Below are 24464 nucleotides of genomic sequence, written 5' to 3'. Positions count from 1 at the left end.
TTTATGTGTATGCATGTATTACCTGCATGTAGGTAAGTGCACCTATGTCGTGCAATTCCCGCAGAGGTCAGAAGAGGTTGTCGGATCCCCTGGGATTGGAGTTAGGGACAGTTGGTAGCTGCCATGTGGGTGCTGGGATTTGAACCTGGGTCTTCTGCAAGAACAACCAGTGTTCTTAACCGCTGAACCATCTCTCCAGCCCCTATTAAATCAATTTCTCAGAGCAAGTGACTATACTCATTTTGGAGTTTGAATTTCTCTTTTTTTACATAGTCTTTCACTATGTTACTCAGACAAGTCTCAAATCCCTGGACTCAGGTGACCTTATTTGACTCCCAAGACACTGTGACTATAGACATGTGCCACCATGCCTAGTAGTCCAGTTAATGATGACACTTTGATATTGAAAAGGAAACAGGGGCTGGAGAGATTGATCAGCTGTTAAGAACACTGGTTGTCCTTGCAGAAGGCCCTGGTTCAAATCCCAGGATCCACATGGCAGCTACCAACTGTCTATAACTCCAGTCCCAGGGGATCTGGCAGCTTCTTCTGACCTCTGCGGGCATTGCACGACATGGGTGCACTTATGTACATGAGGCAATACATGCATACACATAAAATAAAAATAATAATAAATAAATAAAAGAAAGAAAAAAAAGCCCTTTATAAAGCAATAAGACAAGAGCAGGAAATTAAAGGAGTAATAATTGATAAAGAATAGATCAAATTATCCCTTTTGCAGATGATATAGTATATCTAAGGGACACCAAAAATTCCACAAGAAAACTAAAAATTATTAACAAGTTCAGCAAAGTGCAGGTTACAAAATTAACCTACAAAAGTCTGTAGCCTTTCTATATACCAATAACAAGCAATCAGAGGAAGAGCACAGGGCAACACTCCCCTTCACAATAGCTTCAAAAAAATAAAATAAAATAAAATATCTCAGAATAAACCTTACTAAAGACATTAAAGAGCTCTATAACAAAAATTTTAAATCATTAAAGAAAGAGATTGAGGAAGACATCAGAAGATGGAAGGACCTCCCATGCTCATGGATTGGAAGAATTAATATTGTGAATATGACCATCCTATCAAAGTCATTCATAGATTCAATGCAATGCCAATCAAAATCCCCAGGACATTTTTCACAGAATTGGAAAAAAACATCCTAAGATTCATATGGAAGCACAAAAGACCTCGGATAGCGAAAACAACACTGAGCACTAAGAGCAATGCAGGCAGGGATTACTATACCAGAATTTAAGCTGTACTATAGAGCTATAGTCATTAAAAAAAAAAAAACAAAAACATGGTACTGGCACAAAAATAGACCCATAGATGAATGGAACAAAATCGAAGATCCAAATATGAGTAAACACAATTTCAGCCACCTGATATTTGACAAAGGGGACAAGAATATTCACTGGTGGAAAGACAGCATGTTCAGCAGATGGTGCTGGCAAAACTAGATCTCCACCTGTAGAACAATGAAACTAACCCCCTATCTTTCACCCTGCACAAAAGTCAATTCTAAATGGATCAAAGATCTCAATGTAAAGAATAAAACTCTGAAACTGTTAGAAGAAAACATTGGCAAACACTCACAAGAAATATGTGTAGGAAACAATTTTCTAAACCAGACATCGATTGCTCAGGAAAAAAGGGCAAGAATTAACAAATAGGACCTCATTAAACTGAAAAGTGTCTGTACATCAAAGGAGGCAACCAGGGAAGCAATCAGAAAACCCACAGAATGGGAGAAAATCTTTACCAGCGACACATCCAACAGAAGTTTAATGTCCAGAATATATAACGAACTCAAAAAACAGAGAATCAAGACAAAAAGCAGCCCAATTAAAAGATGGGCTAAAGAGCTGAAAAGAGAGTTCTCAAAAGAAGAAGTAAAGATGGCTATGAAGCATCTTAAAAGATGTTCCACATCACTAATAATTAGGGAAATGCAAATTTAAATCACTTTAAGATTTCACTTTACCCCAGTGCAGACTTGTTAAGATAAAATGAAATCAAATGCTGGAGAGGATGAATATTGGAGAGGATGTGGGGAAACGGGAACCCTCATCCACTGCTGGTGGGCTGAAAACTGGTTCAACCCCTATGGAAATCAGTGTGGAGAACTCTTAAAAACTACAAATGAACCTACCATTTGACCCAGTTATACCACTCCTTGGCATATACCCAAAGAACTCATCCTATTGCAGAGACACTTGTACATCCATGTTTGTTACTACTCTTTTCACAATAGCTAAGAGATGGAAGCAACCTAAGTGTCCCTGAACTGAGTGAATAATGAAAATGTGGTTCATTTATACGGTGGAGTTTTACTCAGCAGTAAAGAAAGATGAAATCATGAAATTTGCAGGTAAATGGATGGAACTAGAAACTATTATACTAAGTGAAGTAACATAGACTCAGAAAAAAAATCGATGCATGTTCTCCCTCATATGTGGATCCTAGAACCAAATCCTGATAAGTGAGTATGTATCCAGACATAACTACAGGAACCAGGATAATGGAAAGGAAACTGGGAGGTAAAGGAAAAGAAAGAACCTGCACAAGAAGAACAATAGGAAACAAGCCTTAATAAGAGAGATAAAAACTGAGTCAGTTTAAGGGAGGAGGGAGGAAAGGGTATACAAGGAATGTAGGGGATAAGGGGAAAGAAGGAGCTCAAAAGAGGTAGGACCGTAGGAGAAGGGTATTATTAAGGGAAAAGGGGGAAAAGGGGGTACCTTAAGTGGGAAAACTATGGTGGAGGGGTGAGACAATGAGAGAGATAAATAATGACTAGCTAATTTTGAAAACCAGAGGGAACCATATTACTCCTACAACCTACTGAAAAATTATACATAGCAGACCAAGAAATACATGGCTAGGTAAGCTTTATCTGAGAACAATTGGCCTTTGCCCAAGATTTATTGACATGACACACAGTAATTAAAAGTACCAGACTGGTGGAACTACCCTTATTGGATGTTTAACAGCCGTACTTTGAGGCCTATACTAATGTGGTCAGAGGGGCTTAAAGGACAGTTTTTGCCCCTTGCCCTCCAAGGTAGACTAAGTTCCAGGAGACTATGCAACATCTCTCAAAATATCCTGGAACTGTGGTGAGTCACCTGTCCTCTTGTTCAGGGAGGCCATGAAAAATCCACCAGATGGACTCAAAGCATTGTCCAGTCTACAAAGAGGAGGGTCAACTCAAAGGAAATATCTCATCCATGCTTCCAAGTGAAGCCAGACATGGTTGAGCAGGACCTTTGACTTATCTTCACATAGATGGAGCTGGTGAAAGGAGTCAGGGACTCCTCCCAAGCCCATGTGACCCCTGAGGAACAGATCATCAAATGACTTTACATGTAAAAATAAATTGATTTATTTGGGACAACTGTATGGTCTTAAACACCCAAACGGAAAGTATAAACAAAGAGTAAAGTCATCAGTATGTTTAAGAGTTCAAGGGATTACACTTCCCAGACATTAGGCTTAAGTCTATATAAAAAGTTATTTACACAATTATTTCTCATTGATGATTTTATTCCTAACCAGAAAGTGCCGTTCATATGTAAGACCTCAAATATTGGCCTTCAATACTGTAGTGCCCACCTGCAGCCAAGGGAGACAACCAGCTATTGTTCTAAAATGGTGGATAAATTTAGATAGGCTGACTAGATTCACCAGAAGGGCAAGTAGTGGGGAATGGCTGGGGGTGCCAATAACACAGCAGACAGTAGCAGGGATATCAGAGTATAAGGGCTCTAGTGGGGGGAGGGAGGCTGTGGGAAGGTGCCATCTGGGAGGTGGGTGTATAGTCGGATAAGATGATTTGGGATGTTCTGTGTGATATACACACAAAAAAATCAACAAATTAAAAATGTATTATATTTGAGGAGGAAGCATGGAAATTTATGTGATGCTAATTAGTAGAGGTGATAAACATTACCATTGAATCTACCCAATGACTTCATAGACATACACAGCAGCCAAGGATCCAAGTGCAACCGATTATGCCTAGTAGTAATCAGATACATACAGATTAGTGATGCATGTGCCAACATCTCAGTGTTAGTAGCAAACACAATGAGTCTTTCTGCAAGGAACAATATACTCTAAATCAAAATGGAGATCTTTTTTAAAGGTTAAAACCTTTTTATGTCTTACAGGGCTTATACTGAGTTCAATATTGTATAACTGTATTAACTCAGCTGTGAACCTAGAAACTTGCACCCTCTTGTGAAAGAGCTGTACTTTTGCTCTGGAGTGTGTTACTGAATATGTTAAATCTGTAGTGAAATGCTTCTTCTAATCATGTAGTTATTAAAAATTTACAAAGTAATGATTAAAAATTACCTGAGAAAATCAGTTTAATCAAGGAAATGATTAATCAAAAAATTCTTTGAAAAAAATAAAAACTAAAAATGTACCTACCTACAATATGATCCAGTTACACCGCTCCTTGGCCTATACCCTTTTCTGTATGAAACTGTGTATTTTAATAATGAAATGGAGATTTTTTTAAAGGTTAAAAGTGCCTTTAGTTTTATGTCTTATAGGGTTTATTCCTGAGTACAATATTGTGTAACTGTAACAATTCAACTGTGAACCTAAAAATTTACAGCCAATTTTGAAACAGATGCATCTTATCTCAGAAAATTGTTATTGAATATGTCAATGCTGTTGTAATGAAATGCTTATTCTAAGTATGTGGCTATTAAATAAATAATTAACAAAAAAAAACTAAAAGAAAAATATTCCACAAGTGAAAAAGAGTGTAAATTGAAGCTTGTCAGTCATATCAGTGAGAAGGATCAGGGACTGGAAACCCAAACCACAGAAGGTTGTCTGAAAAATTAGGAATGTAATTTTGTTTCCTGCCACATCTATGGTTTCCCAAAGTGCATGCAATATTGAATCCTTTTTAATACCAGGGCCTCTCTGCCCTCAAAGGAAAGGAACCTCCTGCCATACTGGAATTCTCATAGTTCAGACAAAAGTGAAGGGCATTTGTTCTTTTTCAGAACCTGAGCCTAAGATCCTTGAATGGAGGCTGGCCTCCCATGAAAGGAAAGAAGGACAATTTTGTTTCCAGTGGGCCTCCAGTTTGCAAACTGGATATAGCCCTGGAAGAAACTGATAGTCCAGTTACCTCGGGCTTTCTCAACTGAATATCCTGTTGACCACAGTGATAACAGAAAACAATCCTTTGACCCAAGGCTGAGTTGGCTACCTTGAATGGAATGAGGTGGCTCTCAGACTGAGCTCTAGCTCTCTTTCCTGGTACAGGCAAGAAGAGTCTGTGGTGATTACCACCCATTGTGCGTGTCTCTTGTCCCTTTTATCCTTGTACGGTCCTTCTCATCATTGATGTTTCCTCCTTGTTACTAAAGACCATAAAATTTGTGTGTAATAGAGAACAGAAAAAAAAGAAAAAAGGAAGTAGTGCAATGCTGATTTCTGTAGTGTTTTATATCTTGCCAGTACATGACTGACACTCATATTCCGTATTTGATTGTGAAATGCAATTAGTTTCAGAGAAACAAGTAAAATCCATGAAACAGAAGCTTGCATTTGCTTAACAAATTACAAGAAAGCATTAGTCTGCACACACATTCTGTAGACACGCTAAGTCCTAGAGAAACAGTAGCAAGGGACTCTGTGAACCACAAGACATTCTTGAAGAACTTGTCTCTAAATAAAGAGAACAAAACTCCTCCATCAAGCAACAGAGGCATTCTTAGGGATCCACAGAGACATTGAGCGTAACAGAGGGCAGTATCCTTTTCATTGCAGCCAGTAAGTCAGTACTAGGAGTTTGAGGGAATGATGTATTATACTCATGATCATCATTGATTGAGTCAGGAATGAGAACTTCTCTAAGATTGGATCTGTTCTCATTTGCTTGGATGTTTCCAGAATTGGTGTCATATGGATGATACTTTTACAGAGATATGTGCAAATATTAGCACCACATGTTTACTTCTAGTGATCTAATTCAATATGTTATTTACCTATGGGTGATTATCAATCACTTGAGTGTCTGATTTTACCACCAACCTCAACATCTTCTACTTTCTGAAGATAGAAAACTTTCCCAGTATGCATACTATCTCTGGGTGAACAGAAAAGTCACTTCACTTTTTTACCTTTCGGTTAGGATGCCTGCTCATTTCGTACTTTCTTTTCCACAGATAGTGAAGACAATGAACTATAGTAAAATATAAAGGTTAACAGCAAGGAAGAGGTTCAGAACAGTCAGAGACGAAGTCCGGACATTTCTTGAAAACAAGAATGTTGGGTTTGGTGGAACATTGCCTTAGTCATAGACCAGAGAAAAACATAAATCTAAGTCATGGTACTGCAAAACATAGGAAGACTATTTAATGTTAAACATAATGACCGGCTGAGTAGCCTTCTTGGAAAGTGTTAAAATCTATAGATTGTGTTAGAAACAAATATACTCTTTGTAGCCTACTGATTAAAGTTAAACTTGTAGAATGTGCTTTGTTCTTTGTGAAACTAATTCTTCTTAACCTCTTCCTTGCTGTTACTCTTTCAAAACTATAGCATGAAACACATCCTGGCGGGCTTACCCATGGAAAAGTGAGCTCCCTTATCAACCATATCAATCCGGGAATTCTTTTCTTCTTTATTGGTAATCTTGATTACATGTTCCCTGTTAATCATTTTGCAGTGGAGACACAACAGGTGAATGCAGTTGAAAGCAGTCTAACCTTAACACAGAAGCCCATGTGAATGCCATATATGGTTTAACATCATCATCTGCTTCATCTTGAATTTCATAGATATAGCCATAGACAATATGCTTCAGTCTGACAGAAAACAACCTGCTCTTTATAACGGATTGACAGTCACATGCCTCTGTTCCTGCCATCATTCATGTACCCTAATTCTAGAAACAAGCTGAAGCAGGCCCCTTTGAGGGTACTGCATCATTTACAGTGCTGTAATGCAGGAAGAAATTTCAGAGATACATAAACAGGCTTGCAGAAAAATGGCAGCCGTATTGTGAATGATATTTAGGAATGAGGTGGAAAGAGTAAGAGATTCAAGATGAGAAAACTCGTGTGTAGAGGGGGCAGAGGGCATTGCGGGAATTGGATGTCCAATATAAATAGAGAACAGAATTTTAATTATTCTAAGGGAATTCAGAATGCTCAGAAACTTGTTAAATTCCTTACAGAATCAATAAATTTCCCTGCAGAAGAGGAAACCAATATGCTAATAGTAAAAACATCCAACCAATTTTAGTATCAAAAACATTTGAAGCTGTTATTTTTAATGCTGTTTTGCTTGCAAAAATGACTTTTTAAAATGTTTACTTATTCACTACTGAGATTAATATTTTATACAATTATTAATCAATAACACATACTTTTTAAAATGTTGCTTTTGGGGGTTTTGCTGGGAGTGATTGTTGTTTTTGAGACAGGGTCTCACTATGTAGCCCTGGCTGGACTTGAACTCACAAGGATCTGCCTTCTGAGTGCTAGGATTAACAGCATGTGCTACCACACCAAGTCGATATTACTTTATTTTTAGTCTTTCAGATATTATGCTATTTCTTACCAATTTATGACACCTTTATATACAAATATGAGTACATATATGGCATATGTGTGTTTGATATGGTCTTCTTAATTTTTTGATTAGTAAATAATTTGGGATGTGTGAAAAAATGGGTTTGCAATTTATATAAATTCACATCTAGTTATATTTTCCTTTAGGATTGTTCTATTGCTAAATTTGCCAGTATTAGTTTAGTTCTTTTAATACCTGTTCCTTTTACCAGTAGCTCTATCTTTATTGTAAGCTAATATATTTTCATTGCACATAAAATTAGAAAGTGTGAAAAAACCTGATTATGCATATTTTCAATATTCAATTATCATAGTTTAAATGTTTCTAAGATAGATAATGTGATAGACTGACATATATAAACAGATCATAGATGGATAAATATGAAGATGATAGCCAATAGGTATGTTGCTTAGAAATCTATTTTGTTTGCATTTATATTTGAACTGTATGACAGATTAATGGATTTTTTTCTCTTCTTGCTCCTCTGAAAATTGATATGTTTTCTTTGCAATAATTCATTTACTCAAAAAAATAATAAAATTTAAAATGTATAGAAAAGATCAGTGTCATTAACTTTTTTTAATAAGTAAAGAGAAAACTATTCCTAGTGTTTGCATAGACAGTGTAAGTGCAGATTCTCACATCTGCTGCCCTTGTGGGTCTGACCCCCTTACTTTGTTCTCTGCGCTGACTTCTGACTTTGATCCTTACTCCTCATGGATTTTGTGAATCTATTTTGAACAGCTTCAATAGAATGCTCTGTGGGAGTTCTTTGAGATTTAGTTCATCATTTCTGTCATCAAGGACTTAGCTTTGTTCATGAAGGACGGCTAAAGACACCACCAGACTGGGTTCTTCCAAACCAAAGTTTCAGCTTGTAAAATAATTGGCAACAGGGCTAGAGTGATGGCTCAGTGGTTAAGAGCACTTTCTACTCTTCCAGAAGACCAAATTTTTTAATGTGTATTAGCGTTTTGTCTACATGTATGTAAATGTACTCGTGTCATACAAAGTCCACAGAGGCAGAAAAGGGCACCAGATCCTGTGCTGGGTGGGGTCTTGCCACAATTATCCAGGTCTGCAGTATGAACAAGTATGGCAGAAAGAAGCAAAAACTGTGCAGAGTAGGAGGTTTCTTTTTAACAAATATGGTCTCATTTTTAGCACAAGCTTTAGCTGAAAATGTAAACTTCTTTGGACTCCTTTCATTGGCAAATGGTGCATTTTTTATATCTTTCTGCCACACTTGTTTTTACACTGTACACCTGGATGAGTGCGGTAGGAATGCTGCTATGTACTCTCTTGCCTTGAAATGTCCCCAACCAAACACATTAGTTCTTTAAGTTCAGCCTCACTTAAGTCATCAGACTTGGGAAGGACATAGCCAGATTTGTTGCTAGAATATAAACAGAATGCCCTCTAGCCCATGTATATGTAAGGCACCAGATGATTAATCAGAGTGTTCCAAGAAATCAAATAAACAGGAAGCCTCTGATATTCTTGATTGATCAGTATAAGCAGAAAAATTCCAAAGAAAATGAATCAAAGGCTATGCTGAATCATAGCAAGAATCATGGCTTCTTAACCAATTTCCAGACTTGACAGGGAGGCCAAGTCCTCCTGATGATTTGACCAAGTGAGCAGGCGATAGCAACCACTCTGAACTCGTTGCTACGCATATGGACATCAAAGAACAGAAACTAAATTCTACCAAAATTCAAGGTTCTACTAGGTCAGTAACATTTCTAAGAATCTAGTGTTATGGGGAATACAGATATATTTCTCATCATGTGAAAAATAAGTTGTTGAACCTGGCCGCTGCTACTACCCAGAAAGATCTATAGGACTTAATGCTCCTATCAGGATTTTGGAGGCAGTATATTCCTCATTTGGGTATGTTACTCCAGTCCATATAACAAGTGGCTCAAAAAGCCACCAGTTTTTAGTGGGACCCAGAACAACAGAAAGCTGTTCAAAAGGTGCAGGCTATTATGACACTTGGGTCCTATTATCCACTAAACTTAATGGTATACAGTGTGTTGGTAGGAGATAGAGACGCTGTTTGGAACTTTTGCAGGCCCTAGTAGGTGAACCATAGTGGAGGCCCTTGAGATTTTGTAGCTAGGCCCTGTCATCATCTGCAGATAACTATTCTTTCTTTGAGAGACAGTGCTTGGTCTACTGTTGGATTGGACATTAGTGGAACTGAATTACCACCAAATTACCATGTGACCTGAGTTGCCAATTATGGGCTCCTTGTTACCTGGTCTACTCAGCCATAAAGTGGGGCATGCACAGCAGCAATCCATCATCAAATGGAAGTGGTATGCACTTGATGAGGCCAAGTAAGTCATATGAATTTTCTGATGCCTACTTCTGTTAAAATGCCTTCCGTCCCTAAGCATGCACTGATGACATAATGGGAGTGTGCTTTATGACCAGTGATTGAGGAAAAGAAGATGAAGTCTTGTTTTCAGATGGTTTTATACACTGCAGAGGCACTACCCAAAAGGGGACAGCTGCAGCATTACAGCCTTTCTCTAGGACAACCATGAAGCACAGTGGTAAAGGAAAATCTTAACAATGGGTAAACTCTGGGGCAGTAACATTCCCACACATTTTTGTCTTAAAGGAAAATTGCCAAATGTGTGATTATGTATTGATTAATGTGATGTAGCCAGAGGTTTGATTGGATGGTCAGGGACTTCAAAGAAGTGTGATTAGAAGATTGATAAGAAAAAATACTTGGAAAAGAACTATGTGGCTAAATCTTTCCAAAAGGGGAAAGAATTTAAAGATGTTTGTGTTCTATGTAAATGCTTGCCCAAAAGGTGATCTTAGCAGAAGACCTCAACAGTTCAGTAGATAGGATGACTCATTCTGTGAATAGCTGTCACCCTCTTTTCTAGGCTATCCCTGTGATTGCCTAACAGGTCCATGAACAAAATGGCCAAGATGGCAGGAAAGGTGGCTATGTGTGGACTCAGAGACATGCACTTATACTCACCAAGGCTGACCTGGCTACAGCTGCCTCTGAGTGGCACATACATCAGCAGTAGAGACCAACACCGAGTCCCCAGTATGGCATCATATCCAGGAGGCCACAGGTTAGCAGCACTGGACCACATCCGTGGTGAAAAAGGCAGCACTTTGTCCTTACTGGAATAGAAACTTATTCTGGGTATGCAGTTGACTTTCGAATACATAATGCTTCTGACACAACTACCAACCGTAATATTACAGTTGCCTTACCCACCATCATAATAATCTTCACGGACTTTCTTCTGACTAAGGAACTCACTTCATAGTGAAAAGCACGTGTCTGTAGGCTCTTGCTCATCGAATTCACTCATCTTACCAGGCTTCCCACTACCTTGAAGCAGCTGGCTTGACAGAACAGTGGAATGGCCTTTTAAAGTTATAGCACAAACTAGGTGGTAACAGCCTTTAGGGATAGTCAGGCTCTCCAGAAGGCTGTACTGATATTTTGATTTTTCTTGTAGAGTCTACCCTTAAGTACAATGCAAAAATTACTCCAGAAAAATTTACCTCTCAGCCAGAATGCTTTGGCTTTCTTTCCCCAATAGCATTTTAACTCAATGTCTACCCTATTCTATTTCCTAAGAGAATTATGTCACTTTTTTCTTTTTATAAACATGCAAATAAAAATGTCTCATTGCTAATATAAAACTTCATTTACATGTGCTTCTAAAATGTATTTTAAATCTCTTTGAGTGCTAGAATAGTCCATGCCTCTACTTTGTTTCTTAGGTAAATATATATATAATTTACATGACTACTTTAAGTAAGCATTTTTCCTCATACCTTTGGAAACAGAACAGACCAAAAAAGAAAAACATATATAGATGAAACAAGAAAACATATAATACCCTGACTCTAAAATAAACATAAAACTATTAAAAGGTAGTTGCTATTGAACAAGAAATCTTCAGCCTCAGAAAGCCATAGTCAAAATATACATTCTGCCAGGTGTAGTGGCTCTTGCCTATAACCTATCACTCACTCGGGAGGCTGGATTAGGATTGTCATAATTTCAAGGCCAGTGTGGGATACAGCAAGACCCTATCTCAACACACACACACACACACACACACACACACACACACAGGGGCTGGAATGTAAACACTATCATTATTTGGCTATTTGGCAACACTGGTTGTAAGAACTAAGATATGCAGGGCAGATGAGCAGAGCTCTTCCACACCTGGTTTGGTTAAGAGTAATGGAGAAGGCAAAGATATACAAATCAAGATTTAAAACAATTCTATTTAGAGGACCCAACCTGTATCTGAAAAAAAAGGAAAAAAATGAGCGTTTGGACCATGAAAATTATACAGAAGGCATGCAAATAGTTATTCTAACACAAGTGTCTCATTGATTGTTATACTGTCCTAGCATAGATAGATGATAGGTAGATGATAGATAGATAAATAGATAGATAGATAGATGATAGATAGATAAATAGACCGATAGATAGATAGATGATAGATAGATAGATAGATAGATAGATAGATAGATAGATAGATGGATGGATGGATGGATATATTGATTGGCTCCTCAGGGTGAACTGTAGAGTCACACTTTGAGTTATTATTGGGACTTTATGAAGAGGAAAGACACATTTTCACCTCCAGAAGGGAGGAATTCTTGAAACACACTCACATCACACACACACACAGACACACACAGATAAATGATAGGTTATAGATAGATAGATAGATAGATAGATAGATAGATAGATAGATAGATAGATATAGAAAGATTGCAGACAGATATATGATAGATAGATGATAGATGATAGACAGATGATAGATAGATAGATAGATAGATAGATAGAGAGAGAGAGAGAGAGAGATAAAGGTAAAGATAAAGATAAAGAGAAGGGAAAGTTACCATAAAGGCTGTAATATTAACGGATGTTGAGCATGATATGAATAAATAATGACTAGATTATCTCCATGAAGAAATACAAAAAAGTCTTACTTTTAAAAATTTATCCCAATCTGATGTTACATCACCAGGCATAATAGACTCAGAATATTCATTACATTACAGACACATATATGAGTGAAATAGTCCTTTGAATGAGAAATCAAACTAGGAGGTTGAATCATCTGAAATGGGCTAAAGATTTTTCCATAAAAATGTATGTTTTAATAAGTGTTGCTCATCATTATGGTGTAATTTTAACATTCTTAAGTTTTCCAGAAAATAATGGTCACCCAATAATTTTATATCAGTAAAATTGGTCTTCAAATATATAGGCTTTGCACAAAGGTTTAAGGAATGAAGAGATCATAAACTTTCATTAGGGAAACAATTTTGAGCTACGCCACAAGAAGAGATAATTAGAAATTTGCAGCAGAAGGACTAGCATTAACACTTGGATATACCTGATTGTACAATTCAACTAAAGAAAACATGGTAGGTGAGATGAAGCTCAGTTGGAAGAGTGTTGCTTTCTTCTCCCAGCTGCTAACAATTGCTAATAGCCCCTCAGCTAGAGGTGGAACTTCATGTCCACTTCTCCTCTCCCTGCTGGTGTTGTGTCTGGCTTGAGTGTGTGTATGTCTTGTGTATGCTGTCACAACCACCAACAGCCTTGTTGTCCAGAACACACTCTTTTGTTGGAGTCATCCACCGTCTCTGGCTCTTGCAATCTTTCTTCTCCCTCTTCCAAGATGATACCCCGAGGCCTGGGAGGAGGGAGGTGGTACAGATGTCCCACGTATGGCTGACCATTCTTCAGTCACTTTTTCTCTGTACCTTAACCAGTTATGAGTCTTATGATAATAACCATCTATTACAAAAAGAAGCTTCTATGATGAGGGTTGAAAATGCACCAATCCATGGATATAACAGTTAGTCATTAGGACAAAAAGAAAATGTGATGATGCCAAAGTAAAAACATTCTGCACAGCAAAGGAAATGATCAGAGTGAAATGATCAGAGGAGTGAAGAGAGGAACGACACATCAGAAGAAAATAATGAAGAGGTCCATACAACTCCAAGTGATCTTACAGATACAGTACAATCCTTTACAAAAGCTGATAGACCTTAATATCAAAACTAAGGATCTCAAGTTGACTTAGTATTTGTGAATGTATAAATAGTGTTTCTTCAAAGGAAATCTTAGCTCCTCAAGAATGATGATGTCAAAGAAAGACAACCAATGAAAATATCGCATGGTTTGGAGGATGCATCATACTCTAGCTGGTCATCAGTAAATGTAGTCCATCTGCACTGGGATTTGAGATCAGGGTGCTCTGTCTGCAAGTATGCCCGTATTGAAGATAATGTATTATTGGAATAACTGGAGAATGGATAGCAGGACTATTGGGGAATGGAGACACTGGACTTGTCAGCTGGATTGACTGAATTAAGGCCAGGTGTGATGGCACATGCCTTTAATACCAGCACTCAAGAGGCAGAGGCAAGTGGATCTCTGTGAGTTTAAAAAGTCTGCATGGTCTACATAGTGAGTTCCAGGACAGCTGGGACTACAGGGAGACCCTGTCTCAAAAAGCCCAAACCCCAGAAAAAGAAAGGAAGTAAGGAAGGAAAGAAGGAAGGAAGGAAGGAAGGAAAGAAAAGAAAGAATAATCTCCATTGACTGCATCCTCACCACTTTAACTGTTTTCAGAATTTCTCTGATTGGCACAGTTCTGCTAATGTCATGCAAGCATTATATGCAGAAACTTATCATCAAGTAATGGCACTCATTCATAGCCTCTGGACAGGCTCCAGTTGCATAAATACATATTTTACCACCTGCTGCTGTATCTTCTCTTTCCTCAGGGGAGCCAATTTCTGCACCACTTTTCTGTGACTGAAATGGAAAACTGACAGAACAGTTACTGACTCCTGCTGCAATGTTTTGCCATTTCCTTACTGGTCAGCCTTGCACTAGTGACAGAACTGTTTTCCACCTACAACTTTCATAAACATGCACAACAAGCCTAAGGTGGCGGTACACACCAGCACTCAGTAGACAGAGGAAGGCCTGTAGCTTCTGACCAGCCTAATCTACATATTGTATTCTAGGTCAGTTGGGGTTACAGGGAGACCCTGTCTCAAAAAATAAAAATATAAATATAAAAATAATAAGGCAAACCAGAAAAGCCATCACTAAAATGTTCAATGTGAGTAAAAATAATTCAGTAATTTGAGACATTAACTTTGTTTAACCGGTTGAAAAGATTCCATTTATTGCATCTGGTCTTATTTTTTCCTTTTAATAATATCCAGAGAAATATATTAAGCACATGAAACAATGTAATTGCTCATAGAGGTCTCAGCATAGAAACTCATGTAAGAACCAAGAAAACTGGAACTTCATTTCTGTGCTTTTTCCCTTTATTTTTCTCTTTAGTGATCTTAAGCTATCTTGATCAAAAACAACACTTAGTTGTAGTGTGTGGAGAAACTATAGCAATTCTCTATCCCTTGGATGAATCATTTATTTTAATTTGAGGAAATAGTTGCCCATCGGAATGCTGGCATGTAGAAAAACACTCTATATGATGTAAAATATTGGTTTATGAATGGACTTAAAGGCAAATCAATATATAATTTTCTCTAGAGAGAGAAAATTGAGGCCAGAAAGCTGAACCCGGGGTAACATAAGAGTCTCTCAAAAACAAAAACATAATTTTCTAATAGGTCCATTCTCATTTTTCGCACTTATTCTATTAACTTTTCTTTTTTTTATTGAGCTTTTGTACATTTCATATGACAGCTCTTAATCAACTTTGAACCGCCTCCCTCATCCATGCCCCTACACATCCCCTCCCCCGGACCGCATGCATTCTGCCATACATGTTAAATTCTACCCTGTCAAGCATTTGTACCCAGGTGTCCTTTGGTGCAAGTTTATCCACAGACTCTAGTCAGTCTATCTAGAGACTGTAAGATCTACTCTCCCTCTCCCATTAGTAAATCAGTCTCCACCAGTTCTCAGTCTATTCTATTGGTTTTGGATGCGCACCTTCAGTCATGATTTGCAACTATTTTCAAACTAATGACCACCTCCCTTAGGACTGCTTACCCCAAGCACGCTCATCTTTACATTCTCTGTCCTCTACGAAGTTCAGTGCTCATTCATCCTTTCACATCTTCCCAGTGCAAATGTGAGGGTCGCCTAGGTCACAGCTTCAAGGATTTTCATTTGAGCTGCAGTAAGGTGCATCTGTGCTACACTTGTGGGCTTCTTTCTGCAGTCATACTCTTACATTGCTAACCCTGAATTGTGTCCCCATCACAGCTCAGCTGGGTCACTCCTTCTTGGATTTCTCTAGCCTTGTCTCTGGCTCTGTTTCCCCTGAAATGAGGTCATCTCCCAGGTAATAGCCCTGGTTGACCTTTTCATAGTGCTGTTATTCATTTTCCTTGAAAGTAGATTTCCTCACAACTTGCTTCTCGCCCAAATAGGAGTAGAATACATGTGAAGCATCACTCTAAGAGGTATTTGTAGTGTACTTCACAGTCACATAGCAGAATAAGGGTGCTCGGCCCTAAATAGGACACCTATATCAAACCCTCTACTGTCAAGGCTTTGGGATTTTGTTGGAAGGTGAGAAGAAAGACTGTAAGAGCCAGAGCTGCTGTGCAAACACAAGGAAGGCATGTTTCCAGATACAACAGAGCAATTGTAAACATGAACCCTCAGCACCTGTGGCAGACTGTACAAGACCTGGTGAAGCTCAAGCCAGACAAAACCTAGCATGGAGCAGGGAAGTGGGCAAGAAGCCCGATCCCTAGCTGAGGAGCTACTAGCAATTGAAAGGTTCTGGGAGAGGGAGACTCAGTTTTCTTTAGAGTTGGTAGGTTGATCAGGCTTCAAAAGATGGACCAACACCCAAGACTCTTTTGATTCCATAGGCCTTTTAAAAAATAATAGAGTACATTAAGCCGGAGGATGGGGTAATACGGTTGGCATGGAACTGAGAGGAACTTAGTATGATTATGAAAAAAATTCATTATATTAACTTCTCAAAGAATCAATAAAAATATAAAATAAAAATTAAAAGGAAAGAAGAAAAAGGAATGACTGTTGGAGATTCACTCAAGTTCCTTTCTTTAAGATTTTGACTGAGGACTTAGAAGAAATTAACTGAGAAATAAATGAATATATTCTGTGGAACAAGTGCACACTGTCCCCAAAATTGTGATGCATTTCTATAACACACTGAAGTAAGTCACCATTTAAAAGAAAAATAAGAATTACTAATAGATCACAGAATTTGGGAAAATCAAATTCTTCCTCACGAGGCTATTATTGAAGGTTTGTTCTGGTATGCCTAAGTTGTAGTCAGATCTAGCCCGATTCAATTTCCATTTTAATGTCTACTTCAACCCTCTCGTTTCCTTGTACAAATAATAACTAAAATATGAATCACCTAAAATTCTTAATTTGCTACTATATAAAACATACTCTGGGGGCTGGGGAGATGGCTCAGTGGTTAAGAACACTGGTTGTTCTTGCAGAAGACCCAGGTTTGAATCCCAGCACCCACATGGCAGCTAACAACTGTCTGTAACTCCAGTTCCAGGGGACCCGACAGCCTCTATTGTCCTCCGTGGGCATTGCACAACACAGGTGCACTTACCTACATGCAAGCAATACATGCGTACACATAAAATAAAAATAATAAAGAAAATATTTTTTAAAATGTACTCTGTAAAATATTGTTACTTATAGCTGTGAGTGTGTAAACTTCATATATTTCTAATATACTAACTACTTCTATTTTTATTTGTTACACAATACAGAATTCATGTTTTGGTGACGTACATTAATATAGTCCATCAAGAACCTATAAAGTCTGTGTTGGGATGAATTTTGTGTGTTCTACAAGTTTAGGTGAAGTGAACATTTTATAGGGTTTGCAGTTTGGGGAATGTCTTACTGCTTTACTCTCAAATTCCTTCTTCAATGGTGTGGTGTCTGTCTCTAATGTTTCACATACCTCTAATGACCACAATGACTGGGATTCTAATTAATAGAGATGTAACCAAAATACTTATTTATAGAACTTTTTCTTAACTGTAGCATTAACATGATATCCAACCCATACAACACTGATATTCATAAATCTATATTTCTTTGTAAAAATGAACCAACATTTATAAATGGGTCTAAAAATAATTTGGTAAAAGTAGTGTCATAGTTATTCTGAGGAAGGTACCATCACACATCAGAAAGTATGACATTAAACAGCAAAGTGTTTCTCAGTAATTCTATGCAAGAATCATTCTATAGTGGTGTGGTGAGTATCATCTGCATTGTGCTGCTGGGACTCAAGGTCTGGATGCATAGATCTACTTCATAGGAAAGAAGGTGGGGTTGATATTGAACTACAGGATTCTACATTCTTCTTTCTCAAACACAACTATTCTTGAAGACATTGTTTTTACTCTATTTTAACAGCTTTATTGAGTATAACTGATACATGAAATACAGCACATATTCAAAGTGTGTAATTTGATCAGTTTGAACAACTTCAAATGCCTGTGATACTATCACCACAATCAACGCGATAGACATATTCAAAACTTTACAAAGTTTCCTGAGAACATTTTACATGGACAGGAACCATCTGGTGTAATCAATAGTCAGCATTATCAAGGCTCCTTTGCCTTACTATATTTAAAATCATAAACTAAGTGACCAATAAATGTAACTTTGTCAGTAACATGGTATATTAAGGAACTCTAAAGCCTCCTATTCTCATCACACCATCCTCTGAAGAGGTTACCCAAATCGTCGTTAGGGAGTGGAGGCACATGCGTATAATCCTGGAATTCAGGAGACTAAGACAAAAGCATTTTCAAATGTGTGAGGTTATCCTGTATTACATAGTGAGTTCCAGACCTTCCCGGGCTACAGAATGAGATGCTGTTTCACTTTTTAAAAAAAGAAAGAAAGAAAATAAAAGTGGGGGGGGTGAAAAAGAGACACAGTGCCATTTAACTGGTCATCTGTATAACGCCAATAAGGAGCTCTGTAAAATTGAAGACAAGTTATACATAAAGTTAGTCTGTTAAATTTCCTTCAAATATCCATTTCTCAATGTAGACCCAAAGTTTGATTCCTTAGTAATAACTAGAATGTTTATCTACCAGGATGAAGATTCATCCATGGATTTTAGTTGTTGACAATTTTCTAATTACTAGATTCCTGAGGTCTCAATTTGCCTAATATAACATAGGAAACCCAATTAAATTTAGCTTCACTTAGCTTCAGTATGTCTTAAAAGTTCTGATTGGTTTCTAATTTCTAAACTCTAAAAAAAATTTTTAAATAAATGTTTATCGTTTATCTGAAATTCCAGTTGAACTGAGCTTTCTACATTTATATTTGTTCAATGTACCAGCCCTTTTGAGGTTACAGGTATGCACCAAAGACTATTGAACCTGAATTTGTAAAACTCAACCTCAGGCAGCATAGGACCAAGAAAGGCAACTGGGTTAATTTGCATCTTAGCAAACAGTAGCTCAGTCTAAATTAACTGTATATGGAAATGAACAATCTGTTGAGAAGGCAAATGGACAGGCAATGCCCAGACTGAGGATCACCAAACACATTGTTTATCAAACTAATTAAGAGCTAATGAAAAAACCTACAGTCTTCATGTTTTATTCCAGTCTTCATCACAAGATAGACTACAACTGAAGAAGTAAAGAAAATTACAGCAAACTCTAAAAAACCAAGTGTAGACACCAAACTACATCAAGTCAACTAGAAGCTAATTGGATATTTCTTTATTTAAACATGGCATATACAGTAGATACTATCCTAATGCTTATTGCTGCTGGAGAGGCATCAGTAGGGATAGTAGGAAATGCATTCATTGGTCTGGTAAACGTCATGGACTGGATCAAGCGAAAGAAGATTGCCTCCATTGATTTGATCCTTACAAGTCTGGCCATGTCCAGAATTTGTCTACTGTGTATAATACTGTTAGATTGCTTCATATTGGTGCTGTATCCAGACATCTATGAAAATGGTAAAGAAATGAGGATCATTGACTTCTTCTGGACCCTCGCCAACCATTTAAGTGTCTGGTCAGCCACCTGCCTCAGCGCCTTCTACCTCTTCAAGATTGCTAACTTCTTCCACCCTCTTTTTCTCTGGATAAAGTGGAGGATTGACAAGATGATTCTCAGGACTCTGTTGGCCTGCTTGGTCCTCTCTGTGTGTTTTAGCCTTCCAGTCACTGAGAATTTGAATGATGATTTCAGACGTTGTGTCAAGACAAAGGAGAAAATGAACACAACTTTGAAATGCAAAACAAATAAAGCTGGACATGCTTCTGTCAAGGTAAATCTCAACCTGGTCATGCTACTCCCTTTTTCTGTGTCCCTGGTCTCATTTTCCCTCTTGATTCTCTCCCTGTGTAGACATACCAGGCAGATGAAGCTCAGTGCCACAGGGTACAACGATCCTAGCACAGCAGCACATGTGGGGGCCATGAAAGCAGTTATCTCATTCCTCCTCCTCTTTGTTGCCTACTGCCTGGCCTTTCTCATAGCCACCTCCAGCTACTTTATACCAGAGACTGAATTAGCTGTGATTTGGGGCGAGTTAATAGCTCTGATCTACCCATCAAGCCATTCATTTATCTTAATCCTGGCGAACAGTAAATTAAGGCAAGCATCCAAAAGGATGCTTTGGAATGTAAAGAATATTTTAAAGGGAAGAAAGTGTTAACAACATAAATATATCTGAAGAAAGCTATCACTTTCTAGGACAAAGGAAGACAAGATAATTATCTTCAGTTCCTGTATGACTGTTGATTTCATGTGATTACTTACTTTGAAAATGTATTTAGGAGACTGATGATTTTACCTTGCGAAGTCTATGCAGCAACTTTGCAGGTCTCTATCTCATCATATCTAGTCCTCTCTTCCTCCCTAGAGAGTTGACTTCAAAAAAATAACATTGAAGAACAAATTATTAAAAAAAAACTTAGCATTAACTATAAAAGGAGAGGACATTTTCATAGTCAGCTCTGAATCAGTTCTCCAAATGCAAAGTTGCCTGACTCATTCAAAACTGTAACATCATCTTGCCATTGTTTGCATCTTTATGAAAAGCAGCTGTTTCAATCTTGTGGTCTTATTTGGAGTTTTCTTCTCAGATCATCTAAGCTTCACATCTGGAAAATAATCAAGTGACAATTCCTAAAACATGAGTTGGAAGTATATGACTCTCACAGAGATTAATACTGACTATAATCATTGAATGATGATATATTTGCATATAAATTGTAAGTTAAATTTTGTAGTATTAAGTTCAAAAATCACTTTATGTTTATAAATCAATGAATAAAAAAACATCGTGAAAGTGAGGGAGCAAATTTTTATGTAGAAACTTTCTGTGAAAATAAATTCTATTGACTGCATACTGAAGGAAATCTCCATACAAATGATATCTACATATTTGCTTCTAGAAACTTGGACTGTAATGATTATAAACATATCATCATAGGATAAGGCCTTCAATATTGAAAACAGAACTGGAAAATGATCCAGTGATACCTCTCCTGGGTACATATCTGAAAGCCTCCAAATCATCCTGCCACAGAGAAATTGCTCATTCATGTTTATTGAAACACTGTTAACCATATCTAAGATATGTAAGCATACTAGACACCCATCAAGAGTTGAATCAAGAAAGGGTTGTGCATACATACAATGTAGTTTTATTCAGACATAAAGAACAGAATTGGGCCATTAACAAGAGATGAATGGACCTAGACATCATCAACAGTAACAGTAAGTTCTAGGCCAGCTGGGGCTGCAGGGAAACTGTCTCAAAAAGAAAAAAAAAAAAAGGAAAAAAATAAACTTAGGTACAAGAAAGGAACGAAAACTGAGAGAAGAGGAAATGAAAGGCCAAGGAAAAAATAAAGGGAACAATAGGATGTAAAAGAAAGAACATTTCAAGACATGAAAGGAAGCAGAGGTAAAGAGAAAAGATGGGGTGGGGCACTACAGACAGTCTAATAAGGTATGCCTGTGATCCCAACACTTGATAGGCTCAGGCAGGTGGTGGAAGGTAAGTTCAAGGCCAGTGTTACTACACAGTCACTCTATGTGATAAGCTTCAGTCCAATGAATGCATTTCCACAGGCTGCATAGTTAGACCCTGGTTCAAACAACAAAAAGCATTGGGCAAGATGGCTCAGCAAGTAAAGGCATTGCCTCAGAAATCTGGCAACTCGAGTTTCATCCTCAGACCCATGTAAAGGTAGAAGGAGAAAAGCAACTCCACATAGTTGTCCTCTGACCTCCACACATAGCTCTGGCATGTGTACAAACACACACACACACACACACACACACACACACACACACATTAATAATAGTAAATAAAAGAAAAAAATTCTTTATCAAAGCAAGTAGGAGGGTACCTGGTAGAGCTGAACCTATTACTAGGTCTCCACGTCATCTGAGCCTCCTTCATCACCACTCCCCACACATCAAACTTCCATGGGGCTGTTGGACACCATTAAAATAGGGATCTTTCTCCATGCCCCTCTATCCACTTGCCTATTGAGCACTTTCCAGAGAAAGTGTGGACTTCAGAGGACTGGTCTACAAAGAGGTCTGCAAAGCCTCTGCCAGTCCAAAGGACATGTCCTCAGCACCCAGCCAAAGGTGCACCAACATCTTCATGAACATCTCTGACCCAGAAGGGGATAATGCCCAATGGAGAGGAATGAGGTCACCTATATGGTGTGTTCCATCCCACCAAATAAGGACAAGAAGCTTCAGGCTGTAGAGGTGGTCATCACTCATGTGGGACCACACGAAGCATGAGACCCGATCTGGGCATTTCATCAAATTCCTGGGGACCCACAAGATCCCTTCTCCTGGACTTAGCGAAACTTTGAAGGGAAAAGAGGAGCAGTGCCTCCCTGGAGATGGCAGTCCACTGAACAAGATAGGGCTTCAAGGCTGGACATGGTCCCTTTAAAGTGTCTCCTGAAGGGAGTGGATTGGAAGGCACTGAGTACTCTTGGCTACCAGCAGTCTCTCACCAAGTGCTCACCATCTGAAAGCATTAAAGAATTTGAAAAGGGGGAAGGGGGTACAAGCTGAGTATGATGATCCTGTTTGCAGTCTCAAGCCTGGAAAGGTGGAGACAGGGAGGATCAGAAGTTCAGGATCATCTTCAGCTACGTAGAGCATTCCAAACCAGCCTGGACTACGTCAGACCTGATCTCCAAAAGAGCCAAAATGAAAAGAAAACAAAACAAACAGAAAAAATGGTGTTTCTCAAGAAAAAGGGTTAAATATGGAAGTGGTAAAAAATGTAAAAACTTTCAAAGAAGTGTTGATTAAATATGTCATCTCTATATTCTAGTAAAATACTACCTGGACTGTATACAGTGCATCTACAAGATATCTATTTGGAAGATTCCAAGTAAGGCATATCATGTATCATGGGCAGAAATGATATTTTGCCTACCAGCCTCCAACAGCCATGAATTTTGCGTGCAGAATAGAAAATGTTTATTAATAACAACACATTAAATATCCTCATCATCAAATCTGCTAAACCCAAGCTTACTTTCTTCTCAAAATCTGACAATGGAAAAGATATACACTGATTAAATTGATTTTTAGGAACGATTTATTGAGTACCTTGTAAATTAAAGAACAAAATTAGATGTCAAGGCTGAAACTCATGTTCCTTTAAATATTGCCTAAAAGAATATTAATCTCTGTACCTGACCAAAGAAGCGGCCAGCTTGGGTGGGTTTTTTAGGCATGGAGACAGAAGAATTCTGCTGATTAGTGGGAATCTTGGAAACGTTTATTTTGATATTCCTATGTGACGATCTCTGGAGACTATATTAGTCACTATGAACACTAAACCATGACATTTGGTTTCTCTGTGGACATTATTCAGGTAAAGAATCCTCAGGTAGAAAGAGCAACAATATATTCATCTTTGGCTGTTCATGACTCTTTCTTACCAGGACGAATGTCATCTCACCAAGTTAGGTGGACTTGCCTTCCGAAATTATATTATTCTCATAAATCATGCAAAGATGGAAAAGTTGAAAAGCGGATTTTCGGGTCTTCCTTTATTGTAGTATTTATGACAGTTTTTAGGCTTTCCCCACGAAGATGCAGCTGAACGCCTTTCTGCTTTCATTCCTTACATACTCGATAGAGAGTCATTCATGTCTTCAATGTCTGAATATCAGGCACTCTCCCAGATGCTGAAAATTCATATGAAATATGATAAAGCCTATGTTTTTATGACTTGAATGGCCATAGAAGACAAATAATGAGCAAGTAAAAAACAAATAGTGATTAATGCAATTGAGAGAACTAACATTGAAGACTAGCCTTACATAGAATTAAGATTGTCCTACCCCCCAATATGTAAAATCTGAGCTGGCTGTCAGTTTCACAGGATCTGAAATCAGTAAGAAACATGCCTTGGACAGGCCTGGGAGGGAATCCTCTAGACTTTCCATATTAGGTTGTATCTCTGGAGGTATCCAACCTTAGGGACCAAGCAACTAACTGTTCTCAGTCTCTGTAGTGTGTAGACCAGTAATACAAGACTACCAGTCTGCATCAGGTGAGCCAATCTAGTAAATCCTCTTTGTATTATAAGGCCATTGTCCTAGTTTATCTAAAGAACTCTGGCTAATATAGATTGTGATACTAGAGGCCGCATCACCGCTGTGACCAATCTGATCAATGCGTTTTTAAGCCTTTGGAACTGGTTTGCAGAAGGAATATAGAAAAGTTTGAAACTTTGAGCTATAAAATCCCTTAAATACCATAATCAGAGC

At 38.0% G+C, this 24464-nt stretch overlaps 1 protein-coding gene across 1 annotated transcript; it reads left to right on the top strand.

Annotated features, from left to right (window-relative positions):
• The first annotated feature begins 19414 nt into the window (after positions 1 to 19414).
• LOC103738760 (taste receptor type 2 member 7) lies at positions 19415 to 20353 on the top strand. Its single transcript, XM_008838882.1, has one exon. The coding sequence runs from the start codon at positions 19415 to 19417 to the stop codon at positions 20351 to 20353; it is 939 nt and encodes a 312-aa protein (XP_008837104.1).
• The last annotated feature ends 4111 nt before the right edge of the window (positions 20354 to 24464 follow it).

Source organism: Nannospalax galili, unplaced genomic scaffold (genome assembly GCF_000622305.1).
Source record: "Nannospalax galili isolate Female #2095 unplaced genomic scaffold, S.galili_v1.0 scaffold859, whole genome shotgun sequence".
NCBI lineage: Eukaryota > Metazoa > Chordata > Mammalia > Rodentia > Spalacidae > Nannospalax > Nannospalax galili.
The sequence above is the reverse complement of the archived record's forward strand: the minus strand, read 5'-3'. Positions and strand labels throughout refer to the sequence as shown.